This window comes from Pleurodeles waltl, chromosome 6, assembly GCF_031143425.1.
Source record: "Pleurodeles waltl isolate 20211129_DDA chromosome 6, aPleWal1.hap1.20221129, whole genome shotgun sequence".
NCBI classification, from domain to species: Eukaryota; Metazoa; Chordata; class Amphibia; order Caudata; family Salamandridae; genus Pleurodeles; species Pleurodeles waltl.
This window is the reverse complement of record NC_090445.1, coordinates 1,247,244,740-1,247,261,331: the sequence shown is the minus strand read 5'-3', so window position 1 is coordinate 1,247,261,331 and position 16,592 is coordinate 1,247,244,740. Positions and strand designations below refer to the sequence as shown.

The 16,592-nt window shown below is 44.5% G+C and overlaps 1 protein-coding gene across 1 annotated transcript in view; it reads right to left on the bottom strand.

Moving 5' to 3' along the window:
- The window catches only part of COL13A1 (collagen type XIII alpha 1 chain), a 650,895-nt gene that overhangs the window by 569,283 nt on the left and 65,020 nt on the right, over nucleotides 1-16,592 (bottom strand). The window contains exon 4 of the mRNA XM_069242266.1: nucleotides 7,864-7,914. Coding sequence (XP_069098367.1) covers nucleotides 7,864-7,914 — 51 coding nt within the window. The remainder of the gene's footprint in view (nucleotides 1-7,863; nucleotides 7,915-16,592) is intronic.

Here is a 16,592-nt window from a genome sequence, read left to right as displayed (position 1 = left end):
CAGACGTAGACACAAACAAAGAACCCATTCTCACATGGTGCCTTCCGCTGCCGTTTAACACTTACCTTCGCTCAGTTCACGTCTTCCTTGTTCCCTGTAGGTCTATGGAGCCGTTCCACACACTTTCTTCCACAATTATCAGAAGTTTGCTACGGTGTTGTGAAACAGATGCCGGTATGACGCCCCCAAATGCAAGCGATGGATGGCATAAACAAGCGAATGTGGATATTTTAAAACCAGCTTTTATTCATCACGAGTGGGCCCTACAGCAGAATACAATAACTCCTGCATTCACTTTCATTGTGGAGAATTACCTTTATACACTAAAACCAAGCGAATAAGCCAATCAATGCAGCCTCACGTCTGACCTCTGCTACTCTCATTTAACCTCCTATCTTCCATAGATTTCACAACCCTCATTAAGGCTTGTGGCTCGGCAGTTTCAGCAGCAGACCTACGCTCTGCACATTTACAACAAACATCCACCTAAAAAATGCAGCATTTATTCCAACCAAAGGTATGATTAATCGCTCCTTGTCATCAGGGCTATTGCAACATGAGCTCAAGACCACTTTTATCAAATGTATTCTATATAGACTAGGAAGTGACCCAGGTGATCCTTCGTACTATCGACCAAAATCTAATGGTCTGCTCTTAGGCAAACTTATTGACAGTTCTGCTTTCAGCGACAGATCAGAAGACTTTTTTAAGAGAACAACTTTCTTTTGGACTATCAAAACTTGCCACAGGGATCCAAAAGTACTGTTGATTGAAATGAGGTAGCAGTACGTATGTTATTAGTCCACTGCTCTGCTTTAATACTATTTCTACCAATACGTTCCTCAAAAGGCTTGACAACTTGAGTGCACAGGGTACTACCTCCTTCCTCACTAACACATCTTGAGTTACATTACTTTTCAGCACTCTCCTCCCGAGTGGGTGTGCCTCAAGGATACAGAATCACTCCTATCTTCTACAGTGGTACCTCAGCCCCCTACCAGGCATCGTCTCCTTCTTTAACCTCAACTGCTGCATCTCAGACGATAGCGTACAAGCATTCTAAGGCTTCAGCATCCATCCGATCTCAATTCCTGTGCCACTGGTCAAGTGAGTACAAGCTACCATTGCTCTAGTGCTTTCCATGTCTTCACTGTGGCAATGGAATATACCTCAAAGTCCCTCTCAAACTGTTTTGCAGGCTAATGCCAATTCAGGACCTGGCTTCTAGGTAGCCTCTCAATGTCTCACTAGCACCAGCCTAATGTTTACAGTACCTTTCCGAACCTCATACATGTCACTAGATTATTTCCACATAGGTCAAAATGACAAGACCAGAGCGCTCAGATGTCACAGTAGTCAGGGAAGTGCACTATATTAATAATAATATACACATTTCATATAAAAACTACAAAGCCTCCCTAAAACGACTCTACCCTGCAACACTATCATTGGGGAGGTCAAAATCTTCAATAACATAATTTGTCTAGTGCACAAGGAGAGGTCGGCTTTGAATGCAATGCTAGATGTCACAGGCTTCCACCCAGTCACAATTCTATGTGGTGAGCCCTTAGCCAAAAAACTTACCATGCATGCTATCACCTTTCATTAACATATGTATGGCACGTAGCTGTACCTTCACATTAATACTGTATATGAAGTTACTGGCAGATGCTGGCAGAATAAAAAAAAAATAACACCGCCAAAATCGAGTATTTGGTCATCTCTAATCCCATGACATCACATTATAGGAAGCACAAACTTTTCAGAGGGGAGCCATCATCCATTTGTACGTCAGGCCAAGCATGGCATTTCTTCTGAAAAACAGATATTGTGTCTCACCAACACTCACCCCAGTCTAGTCACCCAATCCCCCTACCACCTTCTAGGTGACCCATGAAAGACAATTGTAGTATATCCCCCTAAACTGTCTATATGACTTGGATGGACACTCAGGTCCTCATTACGACCGCTGGAGGTGGCGGTCTCACCACCGCTGTCCTGGTGGTGAAGACCACTGTATCATAAGCATGACGTGTGGCCATTGTGAAACATCCACACCGCTGCTAGTCCCGCCAGTGTGGGCGGACCGCTGCGCCCGTGGTGGCCTCCTCCGGGCCGGCAGCATGCTTCACACCACCAGCCGTATTACCGGGGTGCAAATCACCAGGGTTGTCGCGGCAGTAGCCACGAAAATCCTGGCAGTAACGCACCTGGTGACAGGAATACTCATTCCTGTCTCACCCACATAGACCCCCACATCTCCAGACACCCATACAGACACACACATGCCTGCACACACCACACACATGCATGTTTGGCAAGCACCCACCCTCTCCTTACAATCGTCCCACCTACCTGTTTGGGCCACACAGCAGCCCATGTAGAAGAAGTCGTCTGGGAAGGGGCAGATGTCGGCGTTGATGGCTGTGTAACTGATCATCACTGCCGGCGATTGTCATTGTGGCTCCAGTCCCCAATTGGCAGCAACATTTCTCATTGGATGGTGCATGGAGGTGTGAGCCACCAATGGTTCACCGCCGTGCAGGGACCACCTTGCACAAAAAGTGGCTTGTAATATTGCAGGCGGAGTTGTGACGTTGTGGCAGTGCTGGTTGTGGGACCACCTCTCTCCAGTCCTCAGTCGGCCTTGTGGTTTTAAATTGTGGCCTGAATTATAGCAGTTTCCACTTAGTGACTCGTAATATGGCGGTCACTGTACTGCCACCACTGCCGTTCTGGTGGCGGGTTCCTGCACAGCAGTCTTGGCCAAAAAACATCAAACTCATAATGAGGGCCTCAATCTTGAACTACTGCCTCTTTCAAGAGCCCAACCTTGGAAGCAGAAAGAGTCATTCTGCTTTCCCATTGGTCTCCATCCAGGGTACAAATGTAAGTCTAGTTACAGTCTTGCTGCATAATAGAGAACAAGAAGACAAACACTTCTCATGCAAACCTCTAAGAATCTCTTATTGCTTTCGTCAAAATGTGTCTTCTGACCTTTTAATATTCCAGTGAAGGACACAAACTGAACATATTTTGTGACTCCTTATACCGTCCTGCATACAATTATGTCAGTGTTGGTCTCCTGTGCTCACACTCTATGCCAGTACATCCACTTTTCTGTATTGTGCATTGTACTCAACATCATTCACACTGTATGAAATGTAATTTTATGGTAGTTTAACTGCCTTAACACAAAGGGAATTATTAAATGATAGATGCACATATAATTTTCTAATTGTAAGGCCTTCATAAAACGTTCCTGTCTGGGTGGACTGATTAGGGAACCAATCACTGTCTTCAGTGTAAAAGCTATAGTGCATGAAAACATATTGAAGTCAAAATGAATCAATTAGATTGTTCTAGGCATATGGGGTCTCCAGATCTGGCACCCCGAGGTCCCAATAACTGGTGTTCAGTCAAGGTAGTGTAGCTTATCCATTCAATAGATTGTCTGGTATAGACCGTTGAATGATTAGCAATTACCCCTTGGTATTCCTTCCACATACCAAGAGATATGCCTCTCTATAGCATGATGGTTGACCTTAGCCCTCAAATTAGGAAGTGGCCATTTTAAGTATTCGTGGTTTGCTTTTGAAAGCCTTAGCAGGCACAAATAAAGCATTTCAGAGGTCATCATTGAAAATTGTTCCAACTGTGTAATCTTACATAGAATGTATTTGAAAAACTAGCACAATCTAAAAAGCACTCAAGGGGCCGAATTTGCAGGATTTGTATTTAAAATAAATCAAATTTATTTTCTTAATGCCTCTATCTGCTGGTAGGACTTGGCTCATTTCAGATTCTCATCTCTCATTCAAAGAGAATATAAAACTCAGTCTTTCAGAGGGGTCTTGACCCTCTGCAAATTATGCTTACAGGAAAATATGTGTTAACCTTTACAGTGTGGTGGGTGGTACATAGCATTTTGTCCATTGGTATTTACAAACATAGGACTTGATTATGGGTGATGCGGAGTGGAATTCCCTAAGGGAATTCCGAGTAGTCTGGTTTATTACAACTGTTGTTTCCGGGTGTGGGAGATCCTGACTTGATTTTATGGTCAGATAAATCACACAAGTTTTGGATCCTGCAACAGTCAAGCCTCATTGCCATTTTCCTGATGAGGCAGGTTCCCATATTCCTCCCTGACAGAAAATACTTTCCTTTACCCATCCCTACTCCTACCACCCCTCCCCATTCCAATTTCACACACAGGCCTTCACAAACATTTACCACCTGGTCCGAGCACGTGGTACCTTTGTGTGGTAAAGTCCCATGGAGTGAAGATTTTTTTCTCGTTTTACAACTGGAAATAGGTGCCCCGTATTACTGTGCAGTAGCTGTAAAACTAAATGCAATTTTACTGCTATCCCAGAATTGTGCAAACTATAGTCGTGACCCTGGTAATGCTGCTGATGCCTATAATTTAGTACCTCAAAAGTCTGTTTGGCAAGTGTTGCATATATTGTGCTTAGTGTGCATGTCTTATACGTTCCAAAAGAACACTTTCAGCTTGCCTAGATTTAAACCTTTGATTATTAGATGTGCACAATTTATCCAGAGTGTTCTGCATTCATGTGAACCATTGCATAGGCATGTCTACGTGACTTTAAACTTTCTGAATTAATGCCTTTCCAGATCAAATGCTTCTTAGATGTTAAAGGAGTTCTTTAGAGTTTGACAGACAGGGTATTCCAATCACAAATGTGGTAGGGGTAACCTGTTTGCCAAACCCATGAGTTGCACGTTCTATTTAGAGTCAGGTGGACCATTCTGCTTCCACTGGCCACGCCCACACTGGCTTCACTGGTGGAAACCTTAGACCTATAGACTGACGAGTTTGGGGCTGTCTTACCATCCGCCTACTTAAAGCAGACGGTGTGGCATACGTTTTTCCTGTTCTAGATCACTGTGGAAGCCCTGGTGGATCCATACAGAAAAAAAAAATACCCACATACCTTACCTTGGATGAAACCTCCAAGGATGTTAAGGTCATTAGTTTTTTTGTTTTTGTCTTAAAAAACCCAAAGCTTTAGGTGTTTTCTTTTGGAAGATAACAAAAAAAATTGCTTAGCGGCTGCATGAAGCATGATGGCCGTTCATTAACCTTCAGAGGAGCCGCAGGCAGGTGAAGACATCAGAAATGTGGAGGACTACAGCCTGCAAGCGCAGCAAAGTACATGCCTCAGCTGCCTAGGAGAAATGATGTACAGACTGCCAACCCTTAAAAATCCACCATCTCTTTTAGAAGTGTGCGCTATTCTAGGGCAGAAATAAAAAAAAAATCACATTTATATATTACTCTTCTCTACTGCAAGATAAGGATAGCTAGTTCTCCCAGTCAGAAAAATAATCTGTCCAAAGGAGAGAATCTTTTGATTGATTAATTCATTGGCAAAATATTTGTTTGCCTATTTATTAAAAAAACTTGGTAAATAAGTTCCACGTGAATGTGTGCCCCTTTTGTCTAATGGTTTTGTTACAACCTGGTTCCCAGTATAAAAGAACTGTAAATCAAAAATGTATCCTATGAATGCCCCACCATTTTCAAGAAACACCACCATCACTTTTTGTTATGCATCTATTAATTCAATCTAATGAAGTTTATAATTTAGTGGGCCGGGTTTCACACAGGAGAGCTTCATACAAGTAGCTAGTGAGCTACAAGTAGCTCACGAGCTACTAGTTGGAGAAGCCTGCAATAGACAATGAATGTTTTTTAATGCACCATTGTAAAAATACAACAAACAGAAAAAAATATACTTTCCTAAATGTTGGAAAGATGTTACGATTTCTTTTTTTTCCAGATTTTTAAACATGTGAGTAGAAACATGCTTTCTGAGATAAGTAGTCCTGTAATTCAAGTGTTATTTGTTTAGAAATTGTGGTTAGGTCTCTGCCTCTTTTATCTATTCAGTTCAAAATCTTTATTCGGCACAATCATACTAGCCATAACAGTACACGAAAAACGGCATTCAACAAATAATAAAACACTAAAAACTATTTACAGTATACATAGTTAAAACACTACGTATAAACATTTCTGGCCTCACCCTGTTGCTGCCCATTAAAATATGATACTTGAAGTTGAATCGCACCCCATATATAGAGCACAGTGCTAAGGCGTACAGAGGGATTCTTAAGTGCACATATATGTCGTAGAGCAACTTTATAATCCCTAATATTCTGTGCAAGCAAAATCGGTTTTAGATAATATTTCATGTAACCCTTGTAAAAACCACAGAATAAAATAAAGTGCTGTGTGCTTTGCTTCGAAGTTCCATCACAGGGGCAGGGGGTCATATATGAAGGCTGTTGCTTCAATTCAGGAAAGGCAATAAAAAATGTGCTATACCCAGCCGCAGCCTGACTAAAACACAACTATGCTGGGTATTAGTCACCCAAGACAGGTATGCTTGATATCCCCTCCTGAAAAATATTCAAAATGTATGAAGCAGATGTGATTTTTCTTGGTTCTATAAGGGCTCTTCTTTCCTTTCTAAGACTTAAGAATGAAGCATTAATTACACTCTTGTCAAGGGATACAACGTGGAACCTGAAATATGCGTATATTAAACAGTTTAAGAGTTTCATTTATATAGGAGACCCAGGGAATTTAAAAAAACATGACCTAATGCTAGGCAATTTAAAATAATTGATTTAGTGAAGCATGTTTCAACTTTTGCCCAGATAAAATACCAAAGTAGTAAAGGCTTCAGGAGGAGTGAGTCTTCCAGGTAGAATAGTTGGCCTCGTTATGAACAATAAAAGATGACACAGAGTCTAGTTTATACAGCAAGCGCCTAAGAAAAGCGTTCCCCTCAATCTGAAGGGGACTACTGGGTGTTTTTCCCCAGAGACCTCCACCAAACGTGGTAGTTGACAGCCCTCTTGCCTTATATATATCAATATTTCCTTGACTGGGCTGCTGCCAAGTTTGTGAGAAAACTTTAAAAAAATACCTTCACAGACTCAACTCATTTTTGAGCGGGCATTTTGAATATGCTGGCCCCATGTACCATTGTTTGAGAATATGATTCCCAAATAACAGAATAATTCACCCTTTCAAGTGGGGACTCCCCCAATATAAAAAGTCCTACACTTTTGCATTTTTTACAACAGACCATTGTATATGTTCTTTACTTATTAAACTTCATTTTCCTTTTCTTAATAAGGTCACCAAGTGAGCCCATCAGATTCTGCTGACCAGTGTGCACCCTTGATAGCTAAATGGGATCATCGCCGTACAGCAACACAGGAACTGGACGTCTGGTGACAATAGGTGCATTGGCCTGCAGAGCCTGAAGGGCACCATCAACCCCATTCATAAAAAGCAGAAACAAAAACAGTGCCAAAACACAACCCTGTCTTATTTTGAATGAAAGGGAACATTCTCCATTAGGGCCGTACTGAACTTTGCAGACAAGTTCCCATGCAACCAGGAAAGGAAAGAGACTAAATTAGCCAGGGTGCTAAAGGAAATCAGGGTAGACCAAAGGCTAGATTGGTCTACCAAATCAAAAGCATTGCTGAGGTCAGCAAAACATACATAAAGAGACCCTGATTTAGCTTTGGTGTATTTCAAAATGAGCAGGTCGATTCACCCACTGCTCCACTGTCCCCAGCCCTCTCCTAAATCCATATTGTGCCTTCGACAAGATATCGTTATCTGCTGCCCACTCATCTAGACTCTGTAAAATAACTTTACCCATCAATTTAGTGCTTTTCCATAATCAGTGTGTGGAAAATGTAAGATTCTGATACCCGCTACGTCAGACACCGCCTCTTGTATCATTATATTTACAGGATTCAGTGGCACAAAAGTCTCATATACTTAGAAAAAATAGATGCAACACTTACAGGGGGCCCACGGGGTCCTATGATGGACATGCCAGGTTCTCCTGGGGCTCCCTGCAGAGAGACAGAAAGGTAGAGAAAGGAAAAAGAAAAGGTGAGAATAAAAGAATACCAAGAACTGCAGAGCTTAGAAGGAGTTGCTTGAGGAAGCAGGTTGTTGGTGGGAAACTTAGATTAAAAGGCAAATGTATGTGCAAGAAACAAAATGAAGATAAGGCCAAAAAGATTTAAAAACAAAACAAAAGTGCAACAGAAGGAGGGTGAAACAGAGGTAAATAATCAGAGAAGGAAGGTTGGGTAGAGTGGGAGCATATGGGTGAGAGAGTGAAGGGCAGAGAAGTGATAGGAACAAAGGAGCAAAGATGAAACAAGTAGGACAAACACGAGCAATACTGTAGATAAACAAAACATGATATAAAAAATAAAGTGTTAGAGATTTAGAAGACAAAAGGCTACTTAAAGGAATGCAGATTTATGCTGAAGTAACTCCCAAATGGTGAAGATATAACTTACATTTTCATGCCTATCCTTGGGTCAGGTGACCGGATAACTCCTTGTCACCAAGGATGATATGCTTTATTCCTGGGTTTTTGTTGAGCAATTCAATAAATTCTGTGTCTTTTATTCCTGGTTCACTTCACTTGATCTAGAGTCAGGGCCTGTTTCAGAAAGGGAAACGTACATTTTTGTGTAAGTTTACAATTTTTTGCTATTCACAAAGAGATTATCTTTATTAGTGTGCAGTCTCCGCACATAAAACAACCTATCTTTTTATGTGCAGAGAATCAGCACTCGTAAAGATACTACTCGTTAATCACTTTGCAGATAGCAAACAGTCATAAACGTACACAAACATGTAAGTTTACCATTCTGAATCAGACCCTCAGTTGGTAACTTTTTCATGGTTACTGAACTGTCACTGGAGGAGAGATCTACATTGCAACCTACCCATAGACCTCAACTCTACTCTACAACAAAACCAGCTCAGAACACCTTCAAAGCCAAAAACACTTACTATTATTATAAGTGTGTGTACTGCAGCCTCGTTGGTAATGTAAGAATATACTAGAATAAGATTACTAGCTATATTGAGCATTCACAACAAACACACTTCAACTGATTTAAGCATGTTTTTTGTTTGCATGCAGTCTTTTACTGTTTTAATACTGTGTAAGATGCTGGTTCTTTATATGGTATACCAAATGAGGGTTAGTGTGCAGAGTGTCCGGGGGTTCCCTTACCAGTGGACAGGGGCTTGCTCTAGCAATCCCAAGGTGCTCTGTTAGAGGTTAATGTGGTTGAGCAGCCTTAGGCTTATCAGAGAGGATTGTTACATATTTACCATAGGCACCTGTCAATAAATGAGACTCACAACTCAAAACGGAGACCCATACCAATTTACAAAAATAATAAGTATCTTTATATATATTTAGGCACCAGAATGAAATTTGAGATTGTATGGACAGACGTTTAGTGTGGACTGGCTGAAACCAGAATTGAAGCAAAAACTACAGATTTTTTCAGAGAAAACCACAAGCTCTCCTGGTGACCCAAATTGGACAATTTCACTTGCTCCTGTCCAGCAGTCTCAGAAGAAGAGATGTGACCAGCTGGAATCCCGTGGCTGTATAGTGGATTTCCTATGCATACTTTTCAGAAATATGCAGCTGGGCTCTCCAGTATTTCTTAACCAACCTCTTAGCTGTTAGCTCAGAGGGACTGATGCATTTCTGATATTAGGATGTAATTCCTGGCTATCCAATTACATTCAGTGGGCACACTTGGGTCATGCCTGACAAAATGGGTTTGCAAAACGAGCATGATCAGGCAAAGGAGGCTGTGGCCCTGCAAGTCCTAAAATCTCTTGGTGAGTATAGGAATTAAGTATCAGTTGTTAGCTTGAAGAGGGTGAATGTTTAAGGAAAATGCACATGCGGGCGCATGGTATACTTAACCATATTCAATGTATACCTCCAAGTAGCATAAGATTCCCCATTAAGGAATTTTGATTAAGGATGTGGACTTAGCTCCTTGAGAAATAATAGTGGGCACAGTAGTTTTTCTGTGATTTGCAAGTTATCCCCAGGGTACATTGTACACAATTACGGCCTTGAACCTGAAGGGCAAACACAGGTGTGCCTAGTTCACTTAAGAATTAAGAATTATTTGACTGAATAAAGTGCAAGAGCCTTCACATTAGTTGATAGTGCACTGCTAGATAAGTATGAGAATATGTTTCTGTATGTTTCTTATAGTTGGGTTGAAGCATGAATCATGCTGGGTAACCCATACCATTCATTTTCTTGTTTTTAGGGTTCTGCTCTGGAGAGTTTATTGTGGGTGTGTCATGCCCAGTTAATGGCCGTCCTAAAGCACTATGTGTTTGCATGTACTATTTTCAATGTGCTTTCCTCTCTGAAGTAGAATGTAAATAATATGAAGAGGGTCTGTGTCCCTGTGTATGGTAGGTTTCACAGAAAGTGATCACAAATCACTGGGCATCTAACATTGAATTGAAATATGTTCTGAACCCAACACTAGAAAGCAATTAGTCACAGCATGTGACTACAATGCTGCAAGTTCCAAGGCAAGTGTTTACAGGTAAATCAAAGTCTTATTGTATCAAATATATTCAGTAGGTACGAGAACATCGTGAGGTTGCATTTTGATCGATGTCTTTGAACATGAGGTGGTTGTCAAGGCACCTCTTCCCACAAGGCACTGTTTCTCTCAGTCATCATGTATTGCTTGCTGAAGCTAGTTGTTATTTGCTCTTCAACTGTTACTGGCGCACTGGCTAATTGGCAGTGGACTCAAGAGGCATAAGTGAGAAATGCATATCCATGGGCCTAGACGTACTTTGAGTGGTACACATCAGACAGCCATCTCCCATAAAATGCCAGATTCCTCCTACAGGATCCAACAGACACAGTTTCAGTAGGATAACATTGTATTCATAAGTTAGTTTGCAGTATTTGCACACAGACCGAATTTATCAGTATGACACCCGATTTCAGATCAGTAGTTCTTTTCCGATGTTTGTGCTGTTGTAACGTCTCACCACCTCATATTTTTAAGAACATTCAAGATTTATTAAAGTTGAGCATTCGGTTTTACTTGCTCACCAGAACGCAATATTTCAGAGCAATTACGACACATCTTTAGTGTGTAGCACACAGCCTTTTTTTCAATTTATAAGGGCCTGTATAGGTTTATAATCTATAATCCTTCCTTCGAAATTTTGTGCAACTCAAGGTATTCTCATCAGGCATATGGATCTGACCTCCTTTTAGAAGCAATACATTTTTGTAGGCTTGAGAAAATGTCTTAAAAGTGTTCTCCCTCAAGGCAATCCTCTTTATACAGCATCAGCGACTTGCATTCCCTTGCAGTAAAGAATCCTATTTTATAGTAGAAAAAAAAATTATGGGGCAAATTGTATGCACTAAAGATTGTCATCATTCAGTATCAATCAGTCTGTCTAGGCACTGATTTACATGCACATCAGCCGCACTTTTCTGCACTCTTGAAACCCTGAGCTTATACAATATAACTTTAAATCTCAATACATTATGGCCCTCATTATGACATTGGCGGTAAACCCACTTACCGCCACGCTGTCTGCCGCCAACATACTGCCACTGCGGCAGACATCCGTTCACCATATTATGACACACACACACCAATCCGTCACTATTCAGCCACACACACAATTCAGCCAGACCAAAGGTCAGTGATAAACTGGCAGTATGAAACCCACACCGTAACGGCAACAGAACAATGCCCAGCACATTATGACCCACGAATCACCACGGAAGACATTCAGTGGCGGTAAACCATTGGAGGTACATACTGCAGCTCTCAAAATACACACACACATACAAAACAGCACCACATTGGACAATTCGAACTACGCACACCTGACACCCATACACACACCACACCCACACCACTATAAAACACACACCCACATTACCTACAACCCTTTATGAATACAAACCATTACCAACAGCCTGACATCACGACTACAGACAAGACCAGACCCACACACCACCATCACCTATACACCACCCAAGCACCTTACATCACACACCCCAACACATCACCCTACACACCCTCACCCACACCACTCACACAACACCCATGGCATCACAACAACACCCCAGATTCTCTGAGGAGGAGCTAATAGTCATGGTGGAGGAAATCATCCGGGTAGAGCCACAGCTATTTAGAGCACAGGTGCAGCAGATATTCATTGCTAGGAAGATGGAGCTATGGAGGAGAATCGTGGACAGGGTCAACGCCGTGGGACAGCACCCAAGAACCAGGGATGACATCAGGAAGAGGTGGAATGACCTACGGGGGAAGGTACGTTCCATTGCAGCAAGACACCAACTCGCTGTACAGAGGACTGGCGGCGGACCACCACCTCCTTCCCCACAACTAACAACATGGGAGGAGCAGGTCTTGGCAAACATGCATCCTGGGGGCCTGGCAGGAGTAGCAGGAGGACTGGACTCTGGTAAGTCAACTCTCTATTTCTATCACCCCCTACTTGCATGCCATCACACACCCTCACTCCCATCACATCACCACGTCCTACACCCCCCACCATCACATCTCACTCATCCAAATGCCAAGCCCTGCATGCCATACCAATGCATGGACACCACTCACAGACCTGCATGGACACCTATCACTAAAGCATGCACACTAGAGAGAATCAGCTAGCCCACCACATACCAACTCACACAAGTGAAAGCTGTTAGAGCAAATACAACAAAAGAGGGCAAGCCATCCATGCACCATATGTCACACACAGAAACAATAACACTGCATTTACATCCCCGCAGGTATCCCAGCCAATGTCAGTGGAGAAGAGGTGCCAGCAACTTCCATTCCCCCCACAGAAGAGGCCCACAGTGATGACAGCAACTCTAGTCGCCTGGATCTGGATGACCAACCTGGCCCATCAGGGAACTCTGGACATTTGGTAACCCAGCCACAGTCACACACCACCACAGAGCCTCCCCTCTCAGAAAACACCACCACAGCACCCACCCAGCGTACCCATGCATCTCTCCCCAGGACACGTCAATCAGCAGTGTGTCCACCACTAAAGGGACCCCAGGGCGCACCTCACACCCAAGACAATCAGGGATCTGGAGTCATTGGCAGTGGGTACACGATTCAGAGGACAGAGGCACAGGACAACAGGGAAACTGGGAGGAGTCCAGGGGGAGGACAGGCCCACGGAACGACTCTCCATGAGGCATTCACCGAGATCCTGGAGAAAAGGCGGCTGCAGGAGGGACAGTACCAGGGGATCAGGGAGGACTTGCAGGCCATCAACACCATCCTGGTCTCCATTGCAGGGGTGCTGGCAGACATGGCCAACATTATGAGGGAGGCAGCCTCACAACAGCGGGCCCCTGCAACTAGCCAGACTTCTGAACTGCCCTCCACCTCCGCTGCCGTTAGTGGACAGGAGGCCCCACCACAGGACCAACAGGCCACCAGCACCCCTACCCCTGCAGAAGGAGAAAAACCTGCAAACCTTCCCTGCAATCCAGGCAGAAGCCAGAGACTATTGCCAAGACCCCCGCCAGGAAATAAGACTCTCCTGATTGTCACCCTTGTGTCCCACTCTGTCACCCTGTCCACCTTGAACTGCCATTGCTCCCATTGGCAAGGCACCTGTGCTACAAATGGGCTGGAACAATGCCCTGGACTTTTCTCCATCATCACCGCAGCCCATTGCACTACCCCCTTTTCTTCATAGCACTTCAATAAACACACTTTGAAAAAGTATGGAGTATGTCAAATGATTTAAGTATGTATTCGTTTAACAAGGTTCAAACATTGCAAATCAACTGTACCGTAATGTGCACATAGGATAGACCTATAGTTGGCTGCAGTGAACACACCAGGAGTGATAGTGGGCACCAACAGCTTCAAAAAGAGTGTTCAAAGGGTACAGTGAGTGGGCATAGAAGTGTGAAATCACAGTCTGCCAGTGACAATGTGACAATGTGAAATAAACAAATGACAGTGACATGTGAAGTTACACTGTCTTACCTGTGTGTCATTGGAAGTATTGTCGAATCACTGCAGTTCTGTTGTCCTCATCCTCACCCTCTGCCTCCACATCCTCACTGTCCACAGGGTCCACTGCTGCCACACGGCCATCTCCAGCCTCCTCCTTCTGCAGAAAAGGCACATGGTGTCTCAAGGCAAGAATATGCAACATGCAGCATGCCACGATTATCTGGCAGACCTTCTTGGGTGAGTAGCACAGGGATCCACCTGTTAGATGGAGGAACCGAAACCTGGCCTTCAGGAGGCCAAAGGTTCGTTCAATGACCCTTCTTGTTCGTACATGTGCATCATTGTAACATTCCTCTGTCCTTGTCCTGGGATTCCTCACAGGGGTCAGTAGCCATGATAGGTTGGGGTAACCTGAGTCACCTGCAAATATTGAGGACAACATTTAGCCACAAACTATATGGCCCACACCATACACCAGCATCTACTGGGTGGGAACCAAGGCTCACCTATTAGCCACACCCTGCACCTCTGCAGTTGGGCCAAAACATTTGGGATGCTGCTATTCCTCAGGCATCATGCACAGACCCAGGATACTTAGCATTGACATGGGAGATGTACGGGTCCGTCAGACACACCATCTGGACATTCATTGATTGAAAACTCTTTCGATTTCTGAACACCAGTTCATTCTGCCATGGGGGAACAAATGCAATATGCGTGCCATTAATTGCCCAATGATGTTGGCGATATGTCCCATTGCATAGAAGACAGCCTTCACTGCGGCCAAATCCTCCAACCGGGGGAAAACAACGTAGCTGCACATGTGTTTAATCAGGTCATCCAGCACTCTTGTCAGCACTATTGAGAACGTTGCCTGTGACATTTCTGCTGCCAAGCCCACTGTCACTTGGAAAGAACCAGTTGCCAAGAAATGGAGCACAGATAGGACTTGCACAAAAGGGGGAATCCCAGTGGGGTGACGGATAGCAGATATCTGGTCAGGCACCAATTGGGCACACAGCTCTGTGATTGTGGCCCTATCAAGTCTATAGGTGAGGATAATGTGCCTGTCCTCCATTGTTGCCAAGTCCACCAGGAGTCTGTACACAGGGGTATGTCTCCATCTCCTAGCAATCTATGGGGCAAAAGAGTGAGGAGCCGGTCACAAACTGTACATTATAGCCACAACAGTACAATGCATGAAGTTAATTTGAAATATATAAGTAGCATCTGTCCTGTACAGTATGTGCAAATGTGAACTGTGATGCAGTTATAATACAGGGCCTGCCCCCTCCTCCTGAAATGGCATCTGCCTGTCCTGTGTGGAGGGACAGGTGGAAGTGAGGTAATTCCGCTGACACTGTGCGCCGTTACGGGAGGCAGTCGGGAACCGCCGTGCAACGCCTCATTGGATAATATTGGGCCCAATGGGGTACAGTGCCCGATGGTGATGTATGCCGGCGGTGACGGTATGCACTGCTGCAGATGTTACCACCATTTTCTATTTGTTCACTCACTTGTTACCTGACCTTCAACAGGAGAGGACCTACACTGCATGTACTGCTGTGACCTGTGTCTGGAACCTACTATGGCGCGTGTGTCTGGAGAAAGGGCCCCTACCTTCACCTTGGTGGAATTGGAGAGACTGGTGGATGGGGTCCTACCCCAGTACTGACTGCTGTATGGGGCTCGAGACCGACAAGTGAGTACACTGTGAGCACGATGCATGGGGCATGAATGAATGGAGTGGGGTGTGTGAAGATCTTGTGTTGGGGAGGGGGCTGGGGGATGTCCCCTGGGCGGCGTGCTGCTTGTGTGTTGGCCAGGTCTGTGCAAATGGGGATGGGAAGGGGTATGGTGGGCAATGAGTGTAACAGGCAAGATGGTCTGACTATTACCTTTCCCTGTGTGGATTTCCTCTGCAAGTCAGCGCCCATCAAAAGAAGGGTATATGGTGTGCCATCGCCAAGGACGTGTGGACCCTGGGGGTCTACAGAAGGCGGAGCACCCACTGTCAGAATCAGTGGGAGGACCTGAGACGCTGGGCACTGAAGATGGTGGAGGCCCAGCTGGGGATGGCCTCCCAATGAGGAAGGGGTGCCCGTCAAACCCTGAACAACCTGATGGCCCATATACTGGCGGTGGCCTATCCGGAGCTGGATGGGCGCTTGAGGGCATCACAGCAGCCACAAGGGGGTGAATACAGTGCCCATCATTACTACTTACACCAGGTGGGGTGGAATCCGGGTGAGGGATGTGTGTCTGTGGGTGCCCCTAGGCCAGGGCTCACGTTACAGAGTAGGTCCCATGTTGGCCAGGGTTCTGATCTTATTGTCCTCCTACCTAGCTTGTAGTCATCCACTACTGGGCAGGGCTCTGTGGGTCCCAGGTACGCTTCAGTTGGCGTTATGTGTCCCTCCCCATGCCCTGGTGACTAGCATTTTTACTGGTAGTGCATTGCCTAGTGCGTAGGCCTGTTTCCTGTGTTTGAGGGTGTTGTGTATGCCAACTGTAGTGTTGGTGCAGCCACTGACCAAGTGTATCCTTTGTCTCTCCCCTCCCCTCCCCCTTTTTGTTCCGTCAGCCTGTCCTGATGTGCATTAGCATCATCTGGCGGAGGAGCAGAGGCACCGGCAACGGAGGGAGCTGCAACCCACAGGACCCAGGAGGCAGAGTCCGCCAAT